The sequence below is a fragment of the Prenolepis imparis genome, unplaced genomic scaffold, assembly GCF_030444845.1.
Source record: "Prenolepis imparis isolate NDT839.2.m4 unplaced genomic scaffold, iyPreImpa1.0 SCAF_106, whole genome shotgun sequence".
NCBI lineage: Eukaryota > Metazoa > Arthropoda > Insecta > Hymenoptera > Formicidae > Prenolepis > Prenolepis imparis.
Window position 1 is genome coordinate 57230 of NW_028141264.1, and position 24192 is coordinate 81421.

Below are 24192 nucleotides of genomic sequence, written 5' to 3' on the forward strand. Positions count from 1 at the left end.
AAGAGGGCATGACGCGACTGCGTCAAGTGTTGGAAGCGTTCCGCAGGCAGCACTTAACTTTGAAATTAGAGAAGTGTTCATTTTTTTCAGAGTCCATTGAATACTTAGGTCGAGAAATCAATGTTCAAGGAGTTCGACCCGGTCGACATAAGATAGAGGCGCTGATACACATGGAGAGGCCTCGGTCCGTAAAACAAGTCCGACAATTTCTGGGACTAGCTAGTTATTTTCGGAAATTTGTCGAGAACTTCGCAACCATTGTAGAGCCGCTGACAAGGCTTACTAAAAAGGACACACCCTGGTCGTGGGAGGACGCACAAGAGCAGGCATTTAGTACGATTAAAGACAAGCTGACGACTCGACCAGTACTGACAATATTTGATCCCGATAGACAGACTGAAGTACACACTGACGCAAGTGCAATCGGCATAGGAGCGATGTTGTTGCAAAACGTTGATGGCAAGATGGCTGTAGTGTCATATTACAGCCGACAAAATACCGCAGATCAGCGTTGTTACCATTCCTATGAATTGGAAACAATGGCGGTAGTATTGGCCTTAAGGTATTTTCGAGTATATTTATTAGGAATAAAATTTAGGGTCGTGACTGACTGTAACGCAGTACGGTCGACTTTCGTGAAACGGGACCTATTACCTCGAATCGGACGGTGGTGGCTCGAAGTACAGGAGTACACCTTCGACATCGAATATCGTGCAGGATCTAAAATGGCGCACGCGGATGCGCTCAGTCGCAACCCCATACAACTCCCGTTAGAAGTGGCACAAGTAGATATAACCGAAGGTGATTGGGTGTTGGCAGCTCAATTACAGGACGAACAGCTGTTACGAATTCGAACAATTCTTTTGGAGGAGAAAACGACACCTGAGACTAAACATTACTTCAAAGAATACATAATCAAGGATAACAAGGTACATAGACGATTCGAAAACGGGACAACGGCATGGGCGGTGCCGCGAGATGCACGGATGCAAATCTGCAGGTTGTGTCACGACGATGCCGGACATCTCGGTATCGAAAAGACGCTGGAACGCGTCAAGCGGAACTATTGGTTTGCCGACATGAGACGGTTTGTAACTAAATACGTAAATGCGTGCTTGAATTGCGCATATTATAAACATACGACTGGTAAGCGACAGTGCAAATTAAACATCATTGAGAAAGTGCCGATACCTTTCCACACGATACACGTCGATCACGTTAGTCCCTTTGAAACCAGTAGTAAGAATAATAAATTTCTTTTTGTATTGGTGGACGCATTCACCAAATTCACAATTATAGAACCGGTAAAAAGTCAGAAGACATGCTATTTCGTAAAAGCTTTGACTGATTTAATTTATCTGTTTGGAGTGCCCCATAGGATTATCAGCGACAGAGGCACAGCTTACACATCCCAGGCGTTTCGCATGTTCTGCGATAATTATGGGATCAAGCACGTGTTAAACGCAGTGGCCACACCAAGAGCAAACGGTCAGTGCGAAAGATATAATAAGACTATCGTGCAAGCATTAGCTACTACGATGGCCGGACGAGATTCACGCCATTGGGACAAAGCGATAAAACAAGTACAGAGCGCGCTAAATACCACCAAAAACAAGAGTATTGATACGACACCAATGAAAGCCCTTATTGGTTGTGAAACGAGGAGCGCAACCGAAGCTTCGCTTTTGTCCCAAATTAAAGAAGTGATTCATCGGCTGGACTTGGACGAATTGCGCACCGACATCAAGGCGCATATTAGTCAACAACAGCAAGAAGGAACGCTACGATAAGACACGACGAGACGCAACGAAGTATAGCGAAGGTGATTTAGTGCTGGTACAGATTACGAGCGACCCAGCTACAGGCAGTAGTAAGAAGCTGCATCCAAAGTTCAAAGGACCATTTCGAGTAAGCAAGGTCCTCATCAATGATCGCTATGAAGTAGAAGATTTGCGAGAAGGTCGTAGACGAAACCGAACGGTTGCTGCAGCCGATCGCATAAAGCCCTGGATCACAATTCAAGGCGAATAGATGTACAATGTCAAGCTCATTACGGACTGGTCTTGGTTGGCACGACGGTGTTTTTCCAAGTCAGTTAGCATGGACTGATCTCAATTAACACGGACTGATCTCAGTTAACACGGACTGATCTCAGTTAGCACGGACTGATCTCAGTTAGCACGGACTGATCTCAGTTAACACGGACTGATCTCAGTTAGCACGGACTGATCTCAGTTAACACGGACTGATCTCAGTTAGCACGGACTGATCTTGGTTAGCATGACGGCGCTTTCCCAAGTCAGTTATTTCTTACAGTTATCACAAATGGATCCCGAATGATACGGCGATGTTTAGCGGATGCTGTGAGGCAAGCTGAAAGGAAGTTGGAGTATGCAGGAGATGCCTGAGGACAGACATCAACGTCGGATGGCCGAATGTGAGAAATTAACTATCGGGCCAGTTGAACTACGCGCCTCGGGGCCTACAGCGCAATGGAACGGCGTCGATGGCGAGTGGAGGGGAGCGAGCGTGTGCGACACGCATCGGACAGACGAGATATACTTATGACACGGAGATACGCGCACGAAGCGAGTTTTGTCCATACGAGATAAAGAATAAAGTCTATTTTTACGAACGAGAATTCAGTAGCTATTTCTTTTAGTATTTCTACGAACTTTCTTACACGAATTGATCAACTTTTTAAAATTATTTTCTCATTAATTTATTGCAAAAATCACAAAATGGTAGAGGACTTTTCTGCTTGTTTTTTTTAATCCACTCTACCTGCCCACGAGAGGTAAAACGCGACATCCTGTGTAACATCTTGTGTATTATACATATTATTATTAAATAATTATAAGTAGTTATTTAGCATTAATATATTTATATGCAAAGCATATTTCGGGGCATTCCCCTTTTATTTGTTTAATTAATGCTATGACACCTCACAAACAACATGTTATTGGAAATTTTATTTATAGAGCAATAAACAAAAAAATATAATTGTATATTATATTTAGAAATTTTTTAAACAAAGGCATTGATTGGAGACTGTCTTCAAATTATGCAATCGATATACGAAAGTGTCCTCAAATTAAACATTTTGCCTCAATATTTTTAAGGTATATTTTATGCTTGTAAAATAAAATTTTATCTCAATATTTTTCAAGCATGTTTAAGTGCTAATTTCATTTGTTGAACTTATTTTTTTAGTCCACATTGCTTTAAAAAGATTAAAGTTTATGAATTATTATTTTTCATTTTAAGATATTTTTTATAATTAAATATTATTTTATAAATCCCCTTTCAAAAAAGGGCATGTTATTGACATTGTTGTCGGTTTTCCGCGATACTGATTGGCTGTCTCGATTTGCGTTGTGCTTTATATCCATAGCATCAAGCAGCTGTCATCGCGAGGGTTAACAGTTTGACAGTTGTTCAAAAATAAAATTACAATTATCAAAAATTTAAATTATTACATTAAATCGGATAGTGGCGCGCGCGAAGCGCGCACTTGTGTTGTCTAGTATTTAAAAAATACAATTATCATGAAAAAAATTTGCATTAATATTTTTCATAAAAGCCGTCTTTGAAGCAATCATTGCATGTAAATGTAGTCTTAAATTATACATTCAGATTATATACATATGTTCTTTCGAGACATACAATTGTAGTTAATTCTCATTCGTAAATTTCTTTATGTATTCTTTATAAGATTAAAAAGTTTTTGAAGTAAACAACATGCAATTGGGAAAGGACCCCGCATCATTCTTATGGGAAAATATATTTCTGCGGACTTGGCTAATTTTTAGATATGTTGTAGTTCACGCCGTTTTGAACAATGTCTTAATAGGCAACTTGATTTTATGAGCCATTTCCGCGGTACAAGCCCTGGAAGGTCTTGCATGTAAAGATATAAGTTTTTTGACTCGATATATATATGATCCTCTTTCGAATGTGTGTACGTGCGCGTGTGTGTGTGTGTGTATCACAGCAGCATATATAAAAATATTATGCATGACAAAACATACATTATGTTATTTTCGCATATACAGGGTGGTTTAAAAGTCGGGAAACGGACGAATCTTAAACAATGCATTTTAGAAAAAATGTTTCAGAAAATTGTAGCGTTAAAATATATCTATTAATAATATTATCACTTTGACCTTGGGTGCTGTTGCCAAAATAAGAGCAAAATCATCTTGTATTTTTTAAATGGAACCATCATATTTTTTTATATAAATCGCTTCTTCACAATATTCTGTATAGAATATTACAAAAGTGGTATGGTTAAAAAAGTGAATAGTTTACGAGATATTTTTTAATTTATGTAAGATTATATCAAATTAAAATATAAAATATCTGGCTATTCTCTTTTTGATCATCCTACTCTTATAACTTTTTATGCACAATGTTGCGAGAAATCAATTTATATAGTATATATAAAATATGTTTCAAAAAAAAATTCAAGATGACCATGTCCTGATCTTGGCAACGCCATCCAAGGTCAAAGTGATGAGATCAGTAAATTGATATTTTTAAACCCTACAATTTTTATCAAAATCATTTTTTCTAAAATGCATTGTTTGAGATTCGTCCGTTTCCGAACTTTTAAACTACCCTGTATATGCGAAAAAAATATAATGTATGTTTTGTCATGCATAATATTTTTATATGCTGCTGTGATGCGCATGCGCGCACGCACGCGCGCACATTCGATCGAGGGTCATATATCGAGTCGAAAAACCTATATCTTTATATACAGGACATTCCAGGGCTTGTAGCGCGGAAACGGCTCATAACCCCTTTTATTTGTTCAATTAATGCTGTGACACCTCACGAGCAACATGCAATTCAAAATTTTATTTACAGAGCAATAAACAAAAAAATCAAGATATTTTAAGGCTCTCAATATCAAAGATATATATAAAAATAGCCTAGCTATAAAAGCCGAACGCGGATGTCGATTATAGAGAAAATTAATTTTTCGCTATAACTAGATAATTGTGCATAAGGCACGAATTTTTGCTTGGTACACTGCCAAGACTTATTTAGGAAGTGTATCTCAATTCGAGATTACTAAATTCCTGTGTTTCCCTCTGACCCCCCTTTAGAGATGTAGACAAGAAAAATATCGGTCCGAAGTCGCTGAATCGGGAATTCAACGATATTTTTCTCGCCTACATCTCTACAGGGGGGTTAGAGGGGAACACAGGAATTTAGTAATCTCGAATTGAGATACAATTCCTAAATAAGTCTTGGCAGTGTACCAAGCAAAAATTCGTACCCCGTGCACAATTATCTATAGTTATAGCGAAAAATTAATTTTTGCTATAACCGTCGCACCGAGATCCGCGTTCGGCTCTTATAGCCAGTCTATTTCCATATAAACAAAAAAATATTGATAATTTTCTAGTCCTTGTATACTTTGAGATTTTTTTAACAAAGTCATTGATTAGAGACCTAAATTATGTAATCAATATATGAAAGTGTCCTCAAATTAAACATTTTTAAGGTATAAATTATGCCCTTAAAATAATCGTTTTTTCTCAATGTTTCTCAAGCATATTTAACAGTTTAAATGCTAATTTCTTTTGTTGAATTTAGGACAGTCAACGCATAGTTTGAAGACATATGTTTTTATTAATCACCTAATAAGTTTTTCCTTCCATATTATTTTCACGTTTTTTCTATCTTAATAATAAATAGAATTCATAAATCTACTTTATAAATAAAATACAGTCAACGTATAGTTTGAGGACATATGTTATTGGATGGCGTCACTATGCAGTCAAAATCATATAAAAAAAAGTCTCAAAATATACGTTGGACATAAGAATAAAAATGTCCCCAAAGTATGCGATAGACCTCTAAAAACTTTGAGACCAGATCCCAAAGTATCGAAATGTCTCCGAAGCATGCGTGCGCTCCAAAAAATGTCACCAATGGATTCTCTGTACATATATATATATATATATATATATATATATATATATATATATAAATTATTTATAAAAGTATATATATATATAAATTATATTACTTTAAAAAACTTATTAATTTTTATGACATAAATAAACAACACTTCATATACATGAATATTTCATTATACATAAATACATAAAATATATTTATATGTATATAACTATATTACATATACCTATAAATAAATATATTTTCATGTATAATATGAAGTGTTGTTTATTTATATGTCATAAAAATTAATAATAATTTTTTAAAGTAATATAATTTAGAAATTAATTTGATTAGAAAAACGAAAAGTAAAAATTTAAAAAAACCGAAAACGTAACCGAAGAAATCGTAATTTAAACGGTTTCGGTTTTATTATTTAAATTTATTTAGATAAAAAAACCGAAATTGGAACCGGAATAGTTGTTAAATATTTTAGTAACCGTAAACGAAACCAAACCCTAATTCTGTTTTGGTCCGGATCCCTGATACATATTTGCACATTAATTTATTTGTATATATACATATATATGTATATGCATGTTTGTATGTATATGTATAATATATAGCTGCTATAAATGCCATAAAATTATTTTTTCAAAAACTTTAAAAACATTCGACGAGTTAACAATGTCAAAAATTATAATTTGTATATTATTGTGTACATACGTATCTAAATAATTTTTACAAAATTTATAAAATAGTTTAATTGCACGGTAGTAATATATATGAGAAAAAAGACTAAAGTATTCTTCTATCTCAAAAATAAATAACCATGCAATGTGCTTCACTTTTTTGTAAATTCGCTGTGATATTGCTATAGCCGATAGTATTAATTTTACTTTTTTAATCAAATATTCAAATTTTCTATTTATGATTCTCTACATGTATCAAATATTAACAGAATTAATGAGAAATTTTTGACTTCTTTTTTCATTTGATTTATTATATATATGTATATATATCTACTTATTTATGTATATTTTCATAAATGTGTCAAGATGTATGAGATAACGCATATTTGTATAAATATTTTAATAAATTAATTGTAAATTTTTGACATTAAAATCAAATAATATGTTTTGATATGTACCAGTGTGTGTGTTTGTATGAGTATTTATTTGCGCATGCTTTGATTCTGAAAGAAATGTTTTTTTCCGTCAAGGTTCTATAAAGCTAGAGAACGGCTTCAGATTTAAAAGTTGTTCATAGAATTTGAAACGAAAGTATATGGGGAGTACAAAGCTATTTCACACTCTGTTCAACTATCTATGCAACAATTTCATCCGATAATAACGCCAACTACAACAATTTGCGAGCGAGACTAAAGCTGCTAAATAATATTGCGATCAAAGCAATATTTAATAAATAAAAGACTTGTGCGTTTCATCTAGGCCACACGTTTGTTCCTGCTCTTTCTATTTTATAAATAGAAATGAATGGAGAACAGATATCACAAATTGGTAAGTTAAAATATTCTTGCATAAATCCATATAACTTTTCGAGTTTTTTTGTTGAAGAGATAATAATCTGGAATAATTTTATATATTAATGTCAAATGTATTTACAGTTCTTTGTAATTTAGAGGCCATGACTTGGAGAATTTTGCCATTTGTTAAATTTTAATAAGCTAAATTCTAGTACTTTTTCTCAAAATTTGCTCGAAATCAGCATTAATATATTTTAGCGAATAGTTTCGCGTTTTAAATATACACAAAATAAGTTTAATTTTAAGGTGTAATTTCGTCAGCGTAAAAACGACAGAAATTACATTTGAGTAAAGTATAAATAGAACTTTTGTAAAATGAGTTTCTCATTGTCAGTTTTAATAAATATCATTATTAATTTATATTACTAATTATTAATTTATATTAAGAATTCATTTAATTTGAATTTTGTGATTATTCTAATTAATGGTAATACAAATAAAGTACGGTTTTTCTTATTTTTTACATATTAAACAAAGTTTGAATATATAATCATGTTAGTATACATAGATAAGAATACATTCGTGAATTTTTTTTTTTTTTCAAATTGTTATTATATATATAGTTTATTGTACTATATTTTGATTCTAGAATTAAATTTGAGTTGTAATAAATAAAAATATTCAACATACAAAATAATTTTCAAGAAGTTTTAATACAATATACATTTAACATATTTTTCATTATGTTATTAATTGTTATTGTATATATATATGTTATTAATTGTTAGGATCAATTTATTAATTTCAATTATAGTATATTCTAACTATTTAATTGGAATATTTTTTTCTTCTATATTATGCTCGATTTTTTTTTACACGTATTTTTTATTTGTTCTGTTAGAGGATACATTGGCGGAGAAGCGTTTTGAGTTCGCCATCAATTGTTTGCACAAAGTCATGCAAATCAACCCCAAGAAAAATTTAGCCTTTAGTCCGTATTGCATATATGATGGACTTATGATGATTTATTTAATAGTCCATGGTAACACCGAGGAGCGGCTAAAAGATATTCTTGATTTAACAAATTTATCGAAACATGAGTTGTTACAATACTACGAATTAAAATTTAAGAAAGAACTTTCAACACGAGTAAATAATTATAAAGCATTTTTGTACTAAACAATGGAAACAATAAGAAAAGTGTCAAAATTTGTATTGCAGACTTTTTATCTATTGAAATGTAAAAACAATCTATCAACAAAAACTTTGCCACTCAGATAGATTAATAACGGCTACAAAAAAGAGAATATATTTTTAATTATAATTAAAATATTTGAAGTTTGGATACATCTTACATTTGTCACTGTTCAATATTTTAATGATAGAGCCTTTAATAAATTTCAGAAAGTTTACTTATCGAAATATTTTTATAATTTTAACACTTTTTTATTTTGATTTACATTAATAAAGTAATTTGGTGCAATTTGGAGTTAATTTTAGATTTAAAAGAGCATAACACGCGCACTTAAACGATTTTGGCTGCTAATATAAAAATTTGAATAACGCGATTTAAAAATGACAGAAGTCTTTTATCAAGGAATAAGTGAAAATCTTACAAATATTTTCTTTGATATTTTCAGTTATGGAATATAAGTCATATGGTTTACCCCTTCGACAATGATTGTATTAATCTTAGTCTTAGGGAGGATGATTTCTTAATATCATGGCGTTATCATATTTTGAACGAAGATTTAGAAGGATCCAATTGTTTCTATTCTCCTGTCCAGGGAATAAATATCATAAATGAATCTATAAAATATAACTTAATGGATTACATGATTCATTCTATGAAATTGAGGGTAGCCAGAAAAGATATGGAATTTATTTTGATGCACATCTTCCGTTTTAAGTTGCACAAATTCCAAATTTCAACGGCCTGCCAATCTGACGCACCAAGTGTATCGACAATTCCTGACAAACGAAAGCGTAGAGAATGTGAGCAAATATAATCTTTAGACCATTTATAAATGGAAAGAGAATTGATCATCGAGCCTGTGTCCAAAATCGATGGCGGAAAGAAAATTAGTGGCTAATAATTGTTCGCAATGCTCATGCGTTGATATCGTTGTTGTTATGATTTTCTTGGAAAAAGAATTATAAGCTTTGCTTGACCTTGACGTTTTTATTAATCGTTTGAGAACAATTGTTAGTTATTATATTTCTATTTCGTATCGATCTTGGATACAGGCTAATTCCATGAAAAATACAAACAATTTCTCTTTCATTGATATATGTCATAAAATATCATCTTGTAATTTCATCTGTTTTTATATAATATATATATGTAAAGCTTTTTATAATTGCATTTTTTGAATTAATTGTATCATATTTAACGAAACTAATTGAAAGCTGTTTAACGAAATACATTTTTTTATATTCTAAAGCATTCAACGCTTTAACCCTTCTGTCACGGAACGGGAATCCAAATATCCAAAGCAACTTTAAATGATAAACATGTCGAACTTTTCTTTTTACCATGCAAAATACAATTAGCTTTATATTTAAAAATAACCTTCTAAAATTTAACGAAAAAGAATATTCAGCAGCTGCGAGGAATGTCACAGAACAAAAAACAGGAAATTGGTACCTGGACGTTAATAAAAAATAATAAAAATAATAAATATGCATTGACAAAAGGTTTAAATTTTAGAATAATAAAAATTGTTGTTAAATGTTTTTGATATTGTTGAAAAACAAGATTCCGATTTTTACTAATTTGCCACTCATTTTACTTTCAATTTTCCAACATTTGTTGAAAATATGTTTACACAAATGGTTTTCAATTTTTTTAAATGTCAAGTATTGTAGGAATTTTCAACAATGCACAATATTTTATATGCAATCAGACGAATATATTTCCGATTTCATTGATTTATTAATGTTGATCACTTTTTTTCTATATAATATACTCAACTACTTTTTTTTTTTTTTTTTAGCCAATTGTAAGGAATTAAGTATGCACGTGAGCGAGTTTCCCTACCAGAATGATAACATATCATTGTTTATCTTGTTACCTGCTTCAATAGACTCACAAGACTCAGGTCACTGCAGGATCAAGAAAGATGCTACCGACACTGACATTTCCAATATAGTCCAACGATTGTCGACCAAGGAAGGTATGTGCAAATTGCGCCATCTGTTACATCATGATGCGACATCGCAAGAAGATACAAACTTCTCGAAGCGGCCGATTTTTCGAGTGGAGAGAAATTTGAAAATCCGTGAGCTGCTGCAAGATCTAGGTCTCGAGGAATTAATATCATTCGGCGCGAATCACAAAATAGAAGTTCCTGACTACATATCTTTCCAGCACCTCGGTAATGCCATGCATCGTACATATGTCAATGTCACGGAAAAAGACACCCTCGCGAATGCAATCACCATGTTTTACACCGGGCAAGAGTCCTCTCCAAACCTCAAGCAAGTCGACGTGAATTGTAATTATCCGTTTGTCTGGCTGATCTATGATAAAACACGTCGAAATATCCTCTTTATCGGAGTTTTCAATATTGCCGAATCCGTTCGCCCTCCTCAAGAGACGGCCGTATAAAATGAATTGAGAAGTACATGAGTCAGACACACATTTTGAAACGATTGATAAAAGTGATCTTTAATTATTGCAAAATTATATGTAATTATATAATTATATAAAGTTTTATGTAATTATATAAAGCTTTTTACCTTCTACGCGACTCAATCTTTTGTCTATTTGAGTTAAGATTAGTATTATATTTCGTGCACGATATAATTTTACGAGCAACTTCTGTTAAAAATTCAAAAACGCATAAAATAAATTAATTGTTTAGATCATTAAAATTTAAGGTATGATTGGGTAAATTTACAAATTTTTGGAAGATCAAAAAAAAAGTAAAAACTCGTATTCTTTTTTTTTTGAAAATGTAGATTGTCAATTCTCATTAATTTTATTCCGATTTGAATTTCGTTGTTTTATAATTATTTATGTTATTAATTGACTGAAGAGAAGAATTACTAAAATTAAAGAAATCTGATATTATTGTCTCTTAGTAAGTAGATGCTAAATTTCGGTAAAGTCGTTAATACGAGGGCAGTTCGATAAGTCTGTGACTTTTACAAGATATGGCACTCAAATCGCAATCTAATTTTATTTCTGATATTTACCATCTTATTTATGTATACACACCAAGTTTCAAGTAGATCTGTCAAATAGAAATTTTTTGACAGCGTTCTAAAGCGGATAAGTTTGTGTTTTTTGCTAAAATGGAAAAAAGTGAATTTCGTGTGCTAATAAAACATTACTTTTTGCGTGGAAAAACCATTAAGGAAACTGAAGAAAAGCTAAAAAAGTATTATGGGGACTCTGCTCCGTCGCATGGAATGGTTCACAAGTGGTTCACTGAATTTCGTTGTGGTTTTTGGTCGATTGTGAGCAAGCGCGGCACCCATCTGGCCGACAGCTTCTTCATGCCCAAATGTTTATGCAAGATATTAAAAACACGTTCGTTTGAGATGTTTACCATCTTGGCTATCTCGCGTATCTTCACTCGACGGTCGGCCAATACAATATCATGGATTTATTGACTGTTTTTTCAGTTGTGACCTCATTCGGACGTCCCGGGCGCTCAGCATCATTCGTGCTTGTACGACCACAACGAAATTCAGTGAACCACTTGTGAACCATTCCATGCGACGGAGCAGAGTCCCCATAATACTTATTTGGCTTTTCTTCAGTTTCCTTAATGGTTTTTCCACGCAAAAAGTAATGTTTTATTAGCACACGAAATTCACTTTTTTCCATTTTAGCAAAAAACACAAACTTATCCGCTTTAGAACGCTGTCAAAAAATTTCTATTTGACAGATCTACTTGAAACTTGATGTGTATACTTAAATAAGATGGTAAATATCAGAAATAAAATTAGATTGCGATTTGAGTGCCATATCTTGTAAAAGTCACTGACTTATCGAACTGCCCTCGTATATAGCATCATACAAACTCTTTCAAGTGAAAGAGGAGTCAAATATCAATCGATTCTGTTATTGCTGGATCATAAATAGAAAAGATGTAAATATAATTTAATATAAAAAAGAATAAAGTATAATGCTATAGCATTATTATAGCAAATTTAAAACAGATGAGTTAAGCAGATCGCACGGTTACACATATTTGAAAGAGAATAACTAAATACTTTTATCTATTTCTTATTACATTATGATAGCACAAGTAACATTTTAACTTTGTAAGCATTATTTAAATATATAGTAATATATAATGTTAAATTTCGATTACAATCTATTTCTTCGCTTCCAAATATTTCTTCTCCGAAAAAATAATTTAATGATATTAATGACAAGAATATTATACATACATACATACATATGTACATGTGTGTGTGTGTGTATACGTATATATGTACATATGTATGTTTATGTTAGTATACATAAACACTGGTTTATCGAAATTTAGTATTTATATATCATTATATAGATAATATATATTAACGCTTCATAGTTGAAAAATTTTTGTCAAATTTAACAAATATTACATGTACCAAACGGTCTACAGAAATTTTTGTGTTAATTTAACATAATACGGATATGTAAAATGATTATACAAATATTGTGTTAATATTTTAACACAAAATAAATGCAAACTTTAAGTAAACTTAAAATAAATTTTGTGTAAAATTAACATAGTTTCAATATAAAAATTTTAAAAAAATGTTAATTTTACATTTGATCATTTCCACTTATATTATAAAATAAAATTAACATTTCTTTTCTGTAAATTTTAACAGATAAATATTGTCACTATTAATACGAAACATATTTATTGTGTAAAATAAAAAATAGATGCACATTGTGTTATTTTTACACTTTTTCAGTTATTTTAACAATTTAACATTTCAGTTCAATTAACGCAACAACAATAAGTTAAATTAACATATGAATGTGTTATATATTTAACACAAAAATTTTAACGGGGACCGTTTTTAACAAGAGAACACAAATTTTACAACTGTGTTTCTAATGTTAGTTAGTTAATTAAAACGACAAAAAGATATAAAACAATGAAATTCCAATGCAAAAATTAATGACAATCATCTAACAAATATTTCTAAAATACTTTGAAAGGTACAAGGATTTCTTTTTTCACCATTCAGAAAATTCATTAATTTAATAGGAAGCAAATATAAATTTGTACTAACCCAACAGATTGATCTCCAAATTTTTAAAAGAAGCTAAACATAAAATATAATGCACTCGAAATATAATGCAACCAAACACAACAAATTAACTCTAAAAAAAATATAGTTTCAATAATTAAAACATTAGCCAATAATAACAGAACCATTACTTATTAATAGCCGTTTCACAAAATATGTTTGATTCGTCAATCTCGGAACTTAATTAGTATTTGATCGTCTAGGAATTGGACTCATTGAATTCGTTGAAAGCGCCGACAAAAAGGATTTCTCGTTTATTTTTTTCATAAATAAGCCAGATGGAAGGGTAATTGCAATTTCCGTCAACAATCTTGGTGCTCGGGGAGTGCTCTTGCCCAGTGTAGATCAAGGTGGTGGCACGGCCAACGATGCTCGTTTCCGTGACCTTGACATGAGCGCGATGCACGATATTGCCGAATTGCAAACTGGCCTCGCAACACGAGAAGCAATAATCCACATCAATCTTATCGGGCGTCAACAATTGTTCGGCGCCTAGTGCTTTGATCAGCTCATGGATTTTTAGATTTTTCTCTACCTTGAATTCCGGCAAAAAAGAGAAGTTTGTATCACTTTTTGATGTCGCATGACCATCTAGCAGATTCCGAAATTTGCAGATTCCCTCGTCGGTCGACAATCGTTTCATCATAGCGTACATGTCAACATTGGTAGCGTTCTCTTCGACCACCCACTCGTCAGAGATTAATGAAGCAGGTGTGAACACAAACAATGACATGCGGTTTTTGTAGAAGAACTCGCTTACGTGCATGCTTAATTCGTGACAGAAAACTAAAAAATAAAAAAGAAATTAGAACTTAAAAGACAACAGAAAATTGTCAAGATATATCAATGAATTAATAAAATTGGAAATATATTCCGCCCTTGCTTATAAAATAACGAGCACTTTTAAGAATCCATATAATATTTCACATTTTCATGAATTAAAAGCCATTTACGTATTTTGATTTAATTTTAGAAATGTAAAATCGAATTAAGTGGCAACGGTAAAAACAGAAATCTTTTCGTTAACAATTTTAAATATTTAAAAGCAATTTTTATTACTAAAATTTAACTTTTCTGTTAATGCATAATTTTTCTTTTTCCACATTTGTATCGATATATATACATCCGGGTACTATCTTTATGTCATTGCGCATTACAAAGCGACAATTATTTATAAGAACTGATAAGAAACGAAAATTATTTCCCGTTGTACATGAAAAGCTTTGCAAATACAAAGATCCTTTCTATTTTGTTCGTGGAGATGGAAAGTTTCGATATATATTTTTAACATTTAATATTGCTTTGGGTACCCGACTATCCGTTCATTGACCAAAAAATAAAGCGGTTTGTTTTGTACAAAATAAAATATGTCTAGAAAATATGTTTCGATTAATTTAAAAAATTTGATAAAAGATTTATAATAAGTAAAAACATGTAAAATTAATGGCATGCTCACAGCTTTTACGCTCTTGATTGTTAGGAATGGTCGGTTCGTCTGTATCGTTCCAATGAATGACCCTTGTTTGTAATTCTAAATTATGTAAAATTATCAAAACAATATCCATATTATTTCTTATTACGCTTAATTTTACCCAATTATGACAAAAAGAATTTATTATTGTATTGATATATTTTATCATCCCAAAAATAGCATCGGGTTGATCTGCGAATAAATATCCAAAGTTACAGCTGAAAATTCTTGTCATTCTCGACATGGAGTTTTCGGAAAACTTTTTTTCTGGAAAACAACACGCAGTTGCATTTTGGACGACAGAATTCTAGAATCAAAAATATCGAAAGAAATGTTGATAAGATTCTTAATCATTTCTAAATAAAATACTTTTATTTTATTTTTTTAAATAGTTTCATTTACCATTTTTATACGTGTATCTAAATCATTATATTAATTTAAAATACACGCCAAGTGACTTCATTCAAATTAATCTACATATATAAAGAGTCAAAATTAGGTGACTTTAGGTTTGTCTAGATTTCATTAAAGATTTATTATTAAAAAATTATTCAGTGACATACTTAAGATGTATCAAAGTTTCGAATCCTTATTTCGCTTAAAAATATATCCTATTATTTTTTTGTTTCCGTTATTACAACTTAATAAATTCTTCAATGTTGCAGTATTTTAATTTGATAATAATCTTTACATGTTATTTTATACAAAGTAGCATACAAATTATGACTCTTTTATGATTATTATTTCCATTATTAATGCAAAGATGCGTCAGAATTATTTACCTCACCGAGTGTATCGAAGTATTTATAAAGTTTAATATTATTTAATATTAAATAATGTTTGCAGAATTTATTTAAATATAAAATAAGTTTTAAACGCTCTTCAATGACACCACTTGGCATAATAAGGTAAACCATTAAAAGTCCTTCATATATGTTGTACGGACTGAAGACAAAATTTCCCTTTGGCTTGATCTTTATATATTTACGCAAACTTCTGATCGCGAACTTGAAGAGCGCATCGTTGATTATATTTTCTAACGAATAAATAATATAAAAAAATTAAACATAATTGATAAAAAAAACATTTTAAAAAAAGTCGAAATAAATTACAATTAAAATAATAAATTAATTATAACAATTAACAATAATTGTAATTCAAAAAGATGTTTAATACAAAATATGATGTAATTAAAATGTTCTCGACACTTTGCATGTGTATAGAAAAATTGTTATTATTTCTTATATTTAATTTTGAATTTAAAATACAATAAATTCAAAAATATTAATATACTGTTAATCGAAATAGGAATAGAGGAATCGTAAATATATTCGTAAATATATTCTTACATATGTTTACTAACATATCTACATTCAAACTTTTTTAAATATGTAACGAACTTGAAATGATGATTATATTTCCACCAAGTAAAATAAACGCAAAATTCGAAATCGGTCGATTATTATTAATGATGAAATTTAATAGTAACATTTAATATTTAACAATTAGAAGAAATTATATTCTGCAATAATTCTATATATTTAAACATCTGACATTTATTCAAATATGTATATAGTCAGTTGTCTACGAAGTGAAAGCTATACCTTAAAAGTACACTTATTTCGTGTATACCTATATCGCGAAACGATTTTCTAAAATATTGTTAATACCGTCAAACTTCGAAATAATGTACGCAACTCTATTTGAATCTACATAATCGCGAGACTTACTATGCAATGGTCGTTATAACAACGAAATATACAAAATTACAAGTACAGTAAGTTAAAAATTAATATAACACAAAGAAAATATTAGCACTGCATATTTTAATTATCAATTTGTGTAATCGGAACCAAAATTCTTTGATTTTGTAAAAGATCTTTCGATTCACCAACTTCTTCCTGTCGAATTTTCTGCTCCATGTTTTGGCTATACAGTAGCAAAACCGTGGCGAACTTCTCTCGTATATTTGAGTCTGGATATTGTGTAGCCGCCGCTTTTGGATATATTTATATTGAGTGGCGCATGCGTACATTGTCGCCGAATCTTTGTGTTCGACATATTAAATCGACATATTAAATGTGACTTTAGTTTTTTGTATATTTTCGTCGTCTAATTGTAAGACTTTTTCTTTAAGATTATAAGTCTTTTTCTGTACAAATCTAGGGTCACTTTTTGACTTGGTCTTTATCCTACATAAGTATTATAATAGAACAGTTTGATAACTGAAATTGTCAGCGTTAAGAAAAAGTTGTGGAAAATGATTACTCTTTTTATTTGGTTTTTTTTTATGATTGAGGATTATACTACATTTTGCTGAGCTGTCTTTTTAAAATCGTTGAAAGATTCAAAATTTTGTCTTATCGTTTATGAGAAGTTTAGATTTAATTAATAGTATTAATATTTTTCTTCTAATAATAATTTTTAAATATAGTAATAAAGCATTAATATTTTTTAAATATAATTTTTTAATAATTATGTTATTGATAACTCGTAATGAAGAAATTATATTATGCAATTAATTTGATATAAAATAGAAATATATATAACAATAATATATGTCGATGGTTAAAAAAGAAACAATTCAATCCTAAATTGATTACCATCATGTTGAATATAAAGAACAACTCGTCAAAAAACTCACAAAATTGACAAAATAAATTAATATTATTACGCAATGTTAATGTGCGTGAGTGTAATTTTTGCGCTGATATAATTAAGCCAAATGTGAGATAATTTTGTTCTTTTGGTCTTATATCTTGGCCTGAAATTTTTTTCTACAATTTTCAAATCAAAAACCGTCTTTCCGCTGAATTCTTGATATTAGATTGAATATAACCGTTCTATCAAAATCATAATTAAAACGAACATATACATACGAATACAAACACATTCATATATAAATAAACAAAACATATTTGATTTTAATGAAAAGAATTTTAATTTATATATAATTATACAAAAATACGTCATCTCGTACATGATGATGGCAATTATGAAAATATAAGAAAATAGATAGACAGCTATATATATATGTATATACATATATATGTATATAGCATACGTCAAGTGAAAGAGAAGTGAAATATTCATCGATTCTGTTATTGCTGGATCATAAAAAAAAGGATATAGATATAATATATTATCAAAAAAATTAAGTACAATGCTATAGCAATATTATAGCAAAATTAAAACAGTGTTGAGCACATCGCACGTGGTTACACATGCTTGGGAGATGAATAATACTTTTATCTCTTTCGTATTACGTTATGATAGCACAAGTAACATTTTTACAAACTGTATAAGCATTATTTAAAAATATAATAATATAAATGTTGAATTTTGACTACAAAATTATTTCTTCGCTTCCAAATATTTCTTCCATAAAATCCGAAAAAATAATTTAATGATATTTATGACAGAAATGTTATGCATATACATACATACATACATACATACGTACATAAATATGTACATATATAATATATAAATGTATATATATTATAAATACTTATGTACGTATATGTATATGTATATGTATATATTGTATATATGTATATGTTTGTATATGCATGTGTATTATATTAATAACTAGTTTATCGAAATTTAACATTTATATATCACCAAACATAATATCATCGCTTTCTAATGTTAGCTGTATGTCCTTCTGTTTAGTTAATTAAAGCGGCAAGAAATTATATAAAACAATGAAATTCAAATACAAGAATAAATTAGTGCATCTAACAAAATCTCTTCCCTTTTCTCGAGTTTAAAAAAATGCATAAATTAGTAGCAAGCGAACATAAATATGTACCGACTCGAATTGATTTCTCAATCTCCAAATTTTTAACAGAATTTGATCATAGAGTATATCGCGCCCGATATATAATTCATCTTAAGGCTCCTGCATACTCGATTGCCAAGTCCGTAAAATTTGTCCAACAGCGCCACATTTGGCAAAACTATAAACTATTAAGCGTGAAAATGACATAAATTATTCTTGCGACTTACAGCGTCATTTATCATTTTAGTGCAGTGTTTCTATTTTTAAAGTAATTGTTATAGTGTTAAAATATACCGAAGACTCTCATTTTGTTATAATTTAATATGTAAAAGCAAATATTTATTTCATTTCGATACCTGTCAAACAGCTGGTTTTCGTCCTTGATTAGGCTCAATTCAATTCAACATATACAATGTTATTTATTGCTTACCCAAACAAAAGGAGAGTTTTCGGTATATTTTACAAGTCGGTTCTATCGGTTACAAACCCTATTTTTTTGAAAAACATTTTTATTTTAGCGTAAGTCGCAAGAATTTTCATGGTATATTTTCTCGCTTCTGACGTCATCAATTCAAGATGGCTGCAGTGAGTATGCAGGAGCCTTAAACAAACAAAAGATTGACTCGACAGAAAAAAATAGCTGCAATAATCACAACATTTTCCAATAATGACAGATCTGTCACTAATAACCCTTTATATAGTATGCATCTGATTCGTGTGTACCTTTAAATAAATTATTTTAATTTATATTCGTTTGTTTAATCTGAGGACGGAGCCGACGAATTAATTGAAAGTTTCGACGAAGAGGATGTTTTGATGCAGCTTGTCATAAATCAGCCAGACGAACGGAGTACTGTAATTCACTTGGAGCATCTTGGTGCTCGAAGAAGACTCTCGTCCGGTGTTAAATAAGGTGATTGCTCCCGCGATGGTGTTCTTTTTCGTGATCTTGACGTGAGTTCGATGCACGACGTTATCCAAATGCATCCTGTGCTCGCCTTTCGCGAAAGATTTGTCCAGACCGATGGTGTCGGCAATCAATAATTCTTCCAGACCTAGAGCTTGCAGTAGCTCGCGAATTTTCAGATTTTTCTCTACCTCGAAGACCGGCCAAAACGAGAACTTTGTATTTTCTCTTCTCGTATTATCATCTAGCAGATTGCGTAATTTGCGGATTCCCTCGTCGGTCGACAATCGTTTGATCAAATCGCGAAGACCAAAGTTGCTAGTGTCCTTTCTGACATCGTTGTCTGGGATCAACAAAGCAGGTAACAACACGAACATAGATGCATTTCCATTCTTGTAGGGATACTCGCTTACGAGCATCCGTAATTTGCGACAGAAAACTAAAAAAGGAAAAATATAGGTAGAAAATATAGGTAGAGAATAACGAAAAGTGGTCAAGATACATGAATCAATAAAGTCGGAAATACATTCGATCTTGGCAAGTAAAATAAAAAGCATTTTTCAAATTACATATAATATTTTACATTTTCAACAATTAAGAACCATTTGTGTAAACATATTTTGATGTGGTGTTAAGAAAGAAAAAAAAATGAAATAAGTGGCAAAGCAATAGAAATCAGCAATTTTTATTAGACTAAAAAAAAATTTTTTTTTGTAAGTGCATAATTTTTTCTTGCATATTTTTACAAACGCGTACCCGAGTATTAACTATATTTTCAACATTTAAAATTGCATCTCGATTTCATTGACAAAAGGGATAAAGCGGTGTGTTTTTTACAAAATAAATTATGTCTATAAAATATGTTTTGTTTACAATTAATTGAAAAAAAATTTGATTATTAAAAAAGATTTATAATATGTAATTAAAGACAGTTGAAATCAAAAGAAGACATACTCACAGTTTTTACGCTTTCGTTTGTCACGAATACTCGGAACTTTTGATGCGTCAAATAGACAAGCTTTTTGAAATTTTTGAACATTGAAACGCAGTATAGTCGTCAAAATAATATCCATATTTTTCTCATTAACTTCACCGGACCACGAATATGATTCTTTGTCTTACTTTTTATTATTTTATTGATACCACTTATCTCCGCCATAATATTATCTAAGATTATGAATCCACCGTTGAAAACGATGTTCATCGGTGAAGGGTCTGCGGAAAATTTACTTTTTGAAATAATACACATATTTTCATTCTCGCAATCAGGGGAAGCCGCAGATGTATTTGCCTAGAGGAAATGTTTGTGAGATTTCTATTCATATTCCTAAAATATTCCTAAATAAAAGACTTCTGTCATTTTTCTAAATTGTTTTATTCACATTTTTACTCATATAGGTTGAATCTTTTTTATATTCTAAAATCGCGCAAAGTTACTTCATTCAAATTAATCTATATAATTAACCTATATTTTGAAAAATCAAAATTAGCAGATAATTTGATAAGCAAAGTTTCTTGATCTTATTAAAAAATTTTTATTATTATGTTGTAGCCATTATTATTGTATTATTATTTTGCAAGGGTTTTATTTGCTAGATATCTTTACATGTTATTTAATACAATGTAGCATGCAAATTTTGATTCTTTCACTATTATTATTTCCATTCATTTAATGCAAAAATGTCAGAATTATTTACCGCTCCGTTTCAAAGCTGTCGTCATTTTTATCAAAATTAGTAATATCCATCAAATAATATTCGCGGTCTTCCGTTAAATAAAGGATACGTTTTATACGCTCTTTGATAGCACCACTGGACATAAGGTAAACCGAAAAAAGTCCCTCATATATGCTAAGCGGACTGAAGGCAAAATTCTTCGGCTTGATCTTCGTATATTTATGCAGACATTTGATCGAGAACTTGAAAAGTGCCTCCGTCATTAATTTCTCTGACAAATAGAAGAAAGATGAATAAGAAAAAACGTGAAGCAGAAAGAGATATTATGGAAATAGAAAGCTCAGAATAAATAATTATAATTAAAATTAATTAATTAATTAAATAATTATAATTAAAATTAATTAATTAATTAAATAATTATAATTAAAATTAATTAATTAAATAAATAATTATAATTAAAATTAATAAAATTATAATTAATAAAATTAGTTAATTAATTACAACAATATTAACAACATTTGTAACGAAAAAGATGTTAAATACAAAGTATAACGTATTGAAATTTTTTTCGACAATTATTTTGTATGTGCGCATAGATATATGTTTATTATCTCTTTAATTTTAAACTCGAAATACGATCAAATCAACAATATACATATAATGATAATTGAAGGAGAAATACAAATGTTCAAACTTCGTTTATACTTACCGAACTCGAAGAATAATATTTTGTTCATATTTTTAGCAAGCAGAATTAATGCAAAATGCGAGATCAGTAGATTATTGTTGATAAAATTTAATAGTAATAACTAATACTTAACAATGTGAAGAAATTATATTCTGCAATAATTCTATATATCAAAAATTCTGAAATTTTTTCGAATATTACTTTCTGTTTAGTCGCTGTAAAAGTCATAGCTTAAAATTAAACTAATTTCTAGTATACCTAAAACGCGAAAATATTCGCTAAAATATAATTAATGACTTTGAAATAAAATGTACGCGGTTTTATTTGAATCTCACAAATCGCGAAACTCGTTATATGCAATGGTCACAAAATTATATCGAAATGTACAAAATTACAGAAAAATATGTTAAAAAATAATATAGCACAAAAGAGATATTAGCGCTGTATATCTTAATTATCTGTTTGAAATCGGAAGCAAAATCGTTTGATTTCGTTAAAGATCTTTCGACTTACCAAATTGGCCATCAGACTCCATTGAATCCTCGTGCTCCATTTTTGGTTCTTTAGCAAAACTGTGGCTTTCTGTGTCTATTTGTGCCTCAGTATTGTGTAGTCGCTGCTTTTATTTATTTATATTATGTGGCGCACGCGCATATTGTCGCCGGATTTAATTTTTGCACGAGAAATTGAACCGGATGTGATTTCAGTCTTTTGTACATTTTCGTCGTCAAAGATTTTTCTGTACAAATCTATAGCTTATCTTTTGACTTGATCACACCATCCTAAATAAATATTGTAACAGAATAATTTGGAGACTGGAACTGTCAGCGTAAAAAAAACTATAGAAAATAATTAATCTTTTTTATTGATTCTTTTATAAACTGTGTAATTGAGGATTTATTTTGCTGAGCTGTTTAAAATCGTTAAAAGATTAAAAATTTTGTCTTATCGTTTATAAGATATGGTTTATAAAACGTTTGAAATTAATTAGGTATTAATATCGTTGCTTATAATAATCTTATTTAAAAAGTGTTAAAGCATTAATAATTTTTTTTAACATGTTTTTCAATAATATGTTATTGATAACTGGCAATGAAGAAATTATATTCTGCATTAATTTTATAAACAACACAAATATAACAAAGTAATATATGTCGAGAAAGAAACAATTCGATCTTAAATTAAGTATCATCGCGTCAATTAAATGTAGCAATTCGTAAAGAAAACTGACATTATCGACAAAATAAATTAATAATTATTACAGTAATGTTAATGTGTGTCAGTGTAATTTGTGCGCTGGTTGATCCAAATGTAAAATAATTTTGTTCTCTTAATATATCTTGGCTTGATATTCTTTTCTACAATTCTCAAATTAAAAGTCATCCATCGCTTTGTTTTTTATTTTAGACTGAATATAACCACTCTATCAGAATCATATAATTAATATGCACATATACACACAAATTCAAACACATTTATATACACATAAACGAATCATATCATTGAATTTTAATCGGAATATTTTTAATTTATTTATAATTATAAAAATATGTCATTTCGAACATTGTGATACAATTACAAAAATATAAATAATAGAAATGTATATATTTACATAGCGTATATTTACATACCTCAAGTGAAAAAGAAGACAAATGTCCATCGATTCTGTTATTGCTGGATCATAAAAAGGAAGGATGTAAATATATTAAAGTATCAAAAAAATAAAGTATAATACTATAGCAATATTATAGCAAAATTAACACAGAGTTAATCACATCGCACGGTTACACATATTTGAAAGAGCATAATACTTTTATCTTTTTCCTATTACATTATGATAGCAAAAGTAACATTTTTAATTTGAAAGCATTATTTAAAAATATAGTAATTTGTAATGATGAATTTATACTACAAACTATTGGTTCGCTTCTAAATATTTTTTCCATAATATCCGAAAAAATTATTTAATGATATTTATGACAGGAATATCATACATACTTACA

The 24192-nt window shown here is 29.9% G+C and overlaps 3 protein-coding genes across 3 annotated transcripts; 1 reads left to right on the plus strand and 2 right to left on the minus strand.

Annotated features, from left to right (window-relative positions):
• Positions 1–2391: 2391 nt before the first annotated feature.
• LOC145947611 (leukocyte elastase inhibitor-like) lies at positions 2392–11009 on the plus strand. The gene is made up of 4 exons (XM_083057404.1): positions 2392–2509; positions 8301–8548; positions 9040–9394; positions 10396–11009. Exons 1-4 carry the CDS (start codon positions 2392–2394, stop codon positions 11007–11009), a joined length of 1335 nt encoding a protein of 444 aa, XP_082913530.1.
• A 2853-nt stretch (positions 11010–13862) lies between these two features.
• LOC145947612 (serine protease inhibitor 88Ea-like) lies at positions 13863–14429 on the minus strand. The gene has a single exon (XM_083057406.1). It carries the CDS (start codon positions 14427–14429, stop codon positions 13863–13865), a length of 567 nt encoding a protein of 188 aa, XP_082913532.1.
• Positions 14430–19701: 5272 nt separating this feature from the next.
• Positions 19702–22742, minus strand: LOC145947613 (serine protease inhibitor 27A-like). Its single transcript, XM_083057407.1, has 2 exons — positions 22703–22742; positions 19702–20264 (listed from the first exon to the last, which is right to left on the minus strand). Exons 1-2 carry the CDS (start codon positions 22740–22742, stop codon positions 19702–19704), a joined length of 603 nt encoding a protein of 200 aa, XP_082913533.1.
• Positions 22743–24192: the final 1450 nt, after the last annotated feature.